Genomic DNA, 7,450 nt, shown 5'->3' with positions numbered 1-7,450 from the left:
CAAGCACAGGAAGAGAGCTGGGTTGGCAGGGGGTGGGGAGGGATGGTCAGATGGTTGATACAGTAGTCAAAACATATATAACTTTTAACATTTATCCATTAAGCTTGCTACCTTATTGAGCAAGTTCATGGCACCCCCAAATAGTTACAATAGTAAGATCAAAGATCACTGATCACAGATCATAACAAGTAAAATGATGAAAAAGATAAAATACTTCAAATATTACCAAAATGTGACACAGAGACATAAAGTGAGCAAATGTTATTGGAAACATGGTGCTGATAACCCTACCTTAAGCAAGTCTGCCACAAACTTTCAACTATAAAGAAAAAAAAGCAGTATCTGCAAAGCACAGTAAAACAAAATACAATAAAATGGAAACTGCAAACTACAAAATATTTCAGAAGAAATGGAAGACAAAATAAGTAACTGGAAAGATCACCTGTGTTTATGGATTCGAAGACAATATTGTTAAGATGTCAATACCATGCAAAGTAATCTACAGAGGTAACACAATGCCTATCAAAATTCCAGTGATGTTTTTGACAAATCTAGAAAATTCCATCCTAAAAAATCAGGTTGAATCTCAAGGGACCCCTAGTAGCCAAAACAATCTTGAAAAAGAAAAAACGCTGGAAGTCTCTCACTCCCTATTTTCAAAATTTACTACAAAGCTACAGTAATCAAAACACTGTGGTACTGGCATAAACAGACATAGACCAATGTAATAAAATTAAGAGCCCTGGATTAAGCCCTTGCATCTTGGTCAAATGATTTTTGGTAAGGGTACCAATAGCATTCAATGGAGAAAGGAAAGTCTCTTCAATAAATGCTCCTAGGCATCCAGATGCAGAAGAATGAAACTAGACCACTCTCTTGTACCATATACAAAGATAAACTCAAAATGGATGAAAGATCTAAATGTGAGACAAGATTCCATCAAAATCCTAGAGGAGAACACAGGCAACACCCTTTTTGAACTTGACCACAGCAACTTCTTGCAAGATACATCCATGAAGGCAAGAGAAACAAAAGCAAAAATGAACTATCGGGACTTCATCAAGATAAGAAGCTTCTGCACAACAAAAGAAACAGTCAACAAAACTAAAAGACAACTACAGAATGGGAGAAGATATTTGCAAATGACGTATCAGATAAAGGGCTAGTATCCAAGATCTACAAAGAACCTATTAAACTCAACAGCAAAGAAACAAACAATCCAATCATGAAATGGGCAAAAGACATGAACAGAAATCTCACAGAGGAAGACATACACATGGCCAACATGCACATGAGAAAATGCTCCGCATCACTTGCCATCAGGGAAATACAAATCAAAACCACAATGAGATACCACCTCACACCAGTGAGAATGGGGGAAATTAACAAGGCAGGAAACCACAAATGTTGGAGAGGATGTGGGGAAAGGGGAATCCTCTTACACTGTTGGTGGGAATGTGAACTGATGCAGCCACTCTGGAAAACTGCGTGGAGGTTCCTCAAAGAGTTAAAAATAGATGTGCCCTACGACCCAGCAATTGCACTGCTGGGGATTTACCCCAAAGATACAGATGCAGTGAAATGCTGGGACACCTGCACCCCGATGTTTCTAGCAGCAGTGCCCACAGCCAAACTGTGGAAGGAGCCTCGGTCGAAAGATGAATGGATAAAGGAGATGTGCTCTATGTATACAATGGAATATTTCTCAGCCATTAGAAATGACAAATACCCACCATTTGCTTCGATGTGGATGGAACTGGAGGGTATTATGCTGAGTGAAATAAGTCAATCGGAGAAGGACAAACATATGGTCTCATTCATTTGGGGAATATAAAAAATAGTGAAAGGGAATACAGGGGAAAGGAGAAAAAATGAGTGGGAAATATCAGAAAGGGAGACAGAACATGAGAGACTCCTAACTCTGGGAAACGAACTAGGGGTTGGTGGAAGGGGAGGTGGGCGGTAGGTGGGGGTGACTGGGTGACGGGCACTGAGGGGGGCACTTGAGGGGATGAGCTGGGTGTTATGCTATATGTTGGCAAGTTGAACACCAATAAAAAATAAATTTATAATAAAAAAATGGTCCTAGGAAAACAGGAAATCCATTATCCTAAATAATGAAGTTGGACCGTTACTTAACACCATATGCAAAAATTAAAAATGGATCAAAACCCTAAACATAAGAGCTTAAACTATAAAACTGTTAGAAGCAAACTGAGAGGAAAAGCTTCATGAGTTAGATTTATCAATGATCTTGTGGACAATAAAGTACAATAAAGGTGGACCATAGGGCAGCTCCGGTGGTTTGGCACCACCTTCAGTCCAGGGCCTGATTCTGGAGACCCAGGATTGAGTTCCATGTCGGGCTCCCTGCATGGAGCTTGCTTCTCCCTCTGCCTGTGTATCTGCCTGCCTCTCTCTCTCTCTCATGAATGAATGAATGAATAAATAAATAAATAAATAAATCTTTTTTTAAAAAGTGGACAATAAAAGTACAAGCTACAAAAGGAAAAAGATGATAAATTGGGCTCCACCAAAATTAAATACTTCTATATATCATGGACCCTCTATCACCAGGGTAAAAAAGGCAACCTACAGAATGGAAGAAGCATTATCTGTCTGATAAAATTATAAATCAGATGGGCGTCTGCCTTCAGCTTGGGTCATGATCCTGGGGTCTGTGGATTGAGCATCCAGTCCCTGCTGAGCAGAGAGCCTGTTTCTCCCCCTCCCTCTGCTGCTCCCCCTGCTTGTGTGTGCACTCACTTTCTCTCTCTTTTGCTGTCAAATAAAATCTTAAAAATTAAAAAGTTATAAATCAGAAATTGTATCTGATAAAGAATATCCAGAATTTATAAAGAACTCCTACAACTCAACACATAGTAACAATTAGAAAATGGGCAGAGGAATGGCCAATAAACATATGAGAAGATGCTCAACATCACTAATCATTAGAGAATTGCAAATCAAAACCCTAATGAAATGGCACTTCACACCCATTATGATGATTATTATAAAACAAAAAACAAGTGTTGGGGAAGATGTGGAAAAATTCAAACCCTTATGCACTGCTGGTAGGATTGCAAAATGATGGTAGTCACTGTGGAAAGCAGTATGGCAGGTACTCAAAAGTTAAACATGGAATTTTCATATAATATAGTACTTCTATGTCTGGATACATACATCCCCAAAAGAATTGAAGCAGGTACTCAGATATTTTGCACTCAGCAGTATTCACAGTAGCCAAAAGATGTAAACGACCCAAATGTTCATGTATATAGGTAAAGAGATGAACAAAATATGGTATATTTACATATGATAAATATTATTCAACCTTAAAAAAAGGGAAATTCTGATGAACTTGGGGAACATTTTATGGCAAGTAAAATAAGCCAGACACAAAAGGATATATATAGAATGATCCCACTTACATGAGGTACTTACAGTAGTCAAATTAATAAAAACAAAGTAAAATGGTAGTTGTTAATGGTTGCAGAGATGGGAGGTAGGAATGTGGAATCGTTGTTTAATGTGCAGGGAACCTGAATCTGGGAAGATGGAAACTATGGACATAGATGGTTGTGCTGGTTACCCAATACTGGGAATGTACTTAATGCCACTGAACTGTATACTTAAAAACTGCAAAAATGGTAAATTTTATGTTCCTTACATATTTTGCCACAATGAAAGAATAAAACAAAATGTGAATTCAGCAAAAAAGAATAAGAAAGTGAACAGAGTAATTCATAACATAGATTGACCTATGAACAAAATGTTAGCTCAAACAGGCAAAACCATGTATGCTCTTTATAAATACATACAGCATATGTGGTGATTTAAAAAAAAAAATTACTCCAAGAATCAGGACAGTGGAAGTGTTACCCCTATGGTTAAGGAGGGGGATACAATTTTGTAGGGACACAAATACTAGCAAATTTGGGTGTCTTCACTCAAGCAAGCACTGGGTACATGAGTATTTACTCTTGGAACTATACTTTATATAAATCTTCTGTATATATTTCATAATTTTCTTAAAAGGCAAACTGAACTCTCTCCCACCAAAAACAAAAGAAAGTTAACTTTGCTCATTTTTAATTTACCAGATGGTTTATGCTCTGTTATAATGTAAGACTGGAAAAATCTGAAACACACCATAGTGATTATTTTGCAGTCTTGTTGAGGATTTTCTCCCTCAAAATAGCATTTATTCTACTTTCCTTCTCAGAAATAAAATGGTTCCTATGAACCTGAACAGGCCTACATTAGGACTTTGGCTGGTAGTAACTTCTTACAAACCAGAACATTCACTAGATAAGAGTTACATGTTCATATGAACTGGTCACAAAATTTCCATAAATAATATTTATCTGATGGATTTTTTTATTGTGTTTAAAACAATGTTTTGATCTGAATGTGATTGCTGTTCACATCAAATTAGCAATATCTAACTAATAAAATCTGAGCTCATTCGGAGTCACTAGTTCCAACTGAAATTTTGAATCCCTAAAAATAAAATACAGACACACAGGTATAGTACTCAATCGAAATATATTTGTCTAATATCTACAAATTGAACAATTGGTCTTAAGAAAGCAGACAAAAGGCACAAAATCATTATTACTACAGAGAAGCATTCATGCTACTGGATTTTATAAATATTCTGAGTGGCACAGTAAAAAATAAATTAAGCATTGAGCAAAAAATCAAATACTTCATTTTTTCCTTGCTTTATATTCTAGTCATGTCTTGACCTCATTTGTAAAGGCTGAGAACTGAAATTCAACTGAAACCATGGAACGCTTTTGCAGTCTTTATATGTGTGTCATTTAATCACAGTGGTTTCCTTGCAGAGTTTGGGTCAAACAAGAGAGGTGCACTTTAAAAAAATCCATTGGAAATTCTTTTCTCTTTCCCCAAACTAAACACAAAATTGAGGCTGTGGTGGTGCAGTTTTGTATGTGCATGCGTGTACTGAACTTCTAAAGCCCTTTTCATCACAAAAGTAGTGAAGTCTTCATCTGACTTGTTTTCTACTGTCCAAGAAGCAGCTTCTGAAAAACGTATAACTAATGCTTTGCACGTGAGAAAGACTCTGGGGCAAGATTCCACAGTGGGTCTGGTTTTCCCAAGGTGCTCCATTTTGGAAGGGTCTGGCATAAACCTTTAACAGCTTCCTTGCCCACATGACATCCAACAGGAAATAGTTTATTTTTCTTGAGTAAGGACAAACAAAATGCTAAAGTGGGTAGGGAGATGGGAATCACAACAGTAACCTACACTTCTACCAGGAATGAGCCACTTTCTACCATATGGACATCAACTGGCCCATGCCAGTTCACTTTTGTTGACAGATGACTAAATGAGAATACTTTTGTGAGTGCAAAACATTTTTGGCAAAGTGAAAAATAGAAAACTTCAAACCTCATTGATAAAAAGGAGCTCATAATTACCCACTTAAATCTTGGTAAGTGCAGTATTTACATGTGTAATAATACCCAGCAGGCATGTGTATATAGTGCATGTGTGTGAACATACAGTAGTGACGGCTCACACACAGACCTGTGTACACACATATGCCCCAAATGGCTCTTGAATAAATTCAATCCTATAGTAGTTTTGGTGGTGCATTTTTCACAGTATATCATTTCTCGTTCAGGTACCATTTCTTGAATGATATCAAGAGGTCTCAGTGAACACCAGCAGAAACTTGATACCGTACCACTTTAATTCCTACAAAAACGGCTCTCTCTGAAAGCTCTGCACCTCCACCCCATCAGTGTGCCTTCCAAAGAGGATTGAAGTATACCCAGCCATCACCCTGTAAGAGAAGGAAGGAGACACGTTATGAAGACTTCTCAGCTGGGCAAGTGGAGAAAAGAGGGTGTTCAATCAATGGACAGGAGAGAGAAGGCAAGGCCTGCCTGTGAGGAATCTACCCAAACCAGTGATTTACACCCACTAGCCTGGAGGGGAGTGCCCAACCATGGCTCTCTTCAGCAGGTAGCAGTCACAAATCAGCACACAAAATAAATGATACCAAATAGTATACCAAAATGGTATACACAATCTGGGGTTTAACTGGAAGGGAATGTATTGAATGGTAACAATTCTGGTATTGGGATGATTTTTATTCTTTACATACCCTCAAGCTTTCTGTTATGAACATACTGGGTTTTATTAAATCCAGGAAGAAGACTGTGGGGTTTTTTTTGTTGTTGTCATCTTTTGGGTTTTTCTATGTCCAACTTTTCACAGAAGCCAGGCAAGCTAGTTGTCTCAAAAAGACCAGATCTACTCACAAAAGGATCCTTGAAGGATTTTATAATGGTTAATTTTATGTGTTAACTCAATTGGCCATGGTGCTGAGATTAAACATTCTCTGAATATGTCTGTGAGGGTGTTTCCAGGTGAGAGAAGCACCTCAGTCACGATGATTTCCTTCCCAGAGTGGGAGAGCATTATCCAAACCATTGAGGGCCTGAACACAAAAAAAAAAAGGTAGAAGAAGGAGGAATTCACTCACCCTTTTCTTTTTAAACTACCTCACTTCTTGAGTTGGGATAGCTCATCTTCTCCTGCCTTTCTTTGGACTGGCATTTATACCACTGGCTTCCCTGGTTCTCAGGCCTTTGGACTTGAACTGAATTATACCACTGGCTTTCCCAAGGTCTTCAGCTTGCAAACGGCAGATCCTGAGCTTTCCTGCCTCCGTAATCTCATGAGCCAACTTCTCATAATAAATCTCTATATATTTACATCTAATGCTTCAGTTTCTGTCATTTCTCTGGAGAACCCTGGCGAATACAGATTCACCTCACCTAGGCAAGGCTTTCAGTCATGGTTCTCACTCAGAGCCTGATACAGCAGTCTACCCAGCAGGCTTCCTGTCTGAACCAGAATCCAACCTTGAAGTCTCTATCACCCAGCCCTAGATCCTGCCTGTGGGGAGAACAGCAGCCACTCTGTTCCTGCCCCTAAGTCAACACTTCCATCATTTCCAATTCTGTCCTCAGAAATCTTCCCAACTGCTCCACAAACAACTTCAAAAGCCTAAGAGCCAAGAAAAAAAAAAAAAAAAAAAAAGCCTAAGAGCCTCAACAGGGCACAGAGTACCTTGCGCACTTGCTCAGTGGGGGCAAACTGGTGGATACTACTGCCTTCCAGTGTCCCTTTTCTGGGTGACAGCAGCAGCACTGAGCACAAAGGACTCCTGCTCGTCCTTCCTGGCATGTCTATCCCATTTGGCTCATTCCAGATGCTTCATGGCTAATTTGTTACTAATGATCAAATAGCAGGGGTTGTGTTTTGGGTTTTGTTTCTGTTTTTTAAGTCAGACAGCATCCAGATCTCCACCCCATTCATTCCTTGCACTCCCTGTCAGGCTGCTGGGCTGTTATGAAGGCAGATGTGAGGGAGGAAGTGTCAGGCACTCACTTCCACCCAAAGGACA

The 7,450-nt window shown here is 39.0% G+C and overlaps 1 protein-coding gene across 2 annotated transcripts in view; it reads right to left on the bottom strand.

The window, feature by feature from the left end:
• Positions 1–4,531: 4,531 nt before the first annotated feature.
• OSBPL10 (oxysterol binding protein like 10) overlaps positions 4,532–7,450 on the bottom strand; it is a 296,044-nt gene continuing 293,125 nt past the window's right edge. For both annotated transcript variants that reach the window (XM_038570616.1, XM_038570617.1), the window contains one exon: positions 4,532–5,818. In XM_038570616.1, coding sequence (XP_038426544.1) covers positions 5,774–5,818 — 45 coding nt within the window. In that variant the 3' untranslated portion in view covers positions 4,532–5,773. The remainder of the gene's footprint in view (positions 5,819–7,450) is intronic.

The sequence above is a fragment of the Canis lupus genome, chromosome 23, assembly GCF_011100685.1.
Source record: "Canis lupus familiaris isolate Mischka breed German Shepherd chromosome 23, alternate assembly UU_Cfam_GSD_1.0, whole genome shotgun sequence".
Taxonomy (NCBI): domain Eukaryota; kingdom Metazoa; phylum Chordata; class Mammalia; order Carnivora; family Canidae; genus Canis; species Canis lupus.
This window is presented reverse-complemented; position numbering and strand designations above follow the sequence as displayed.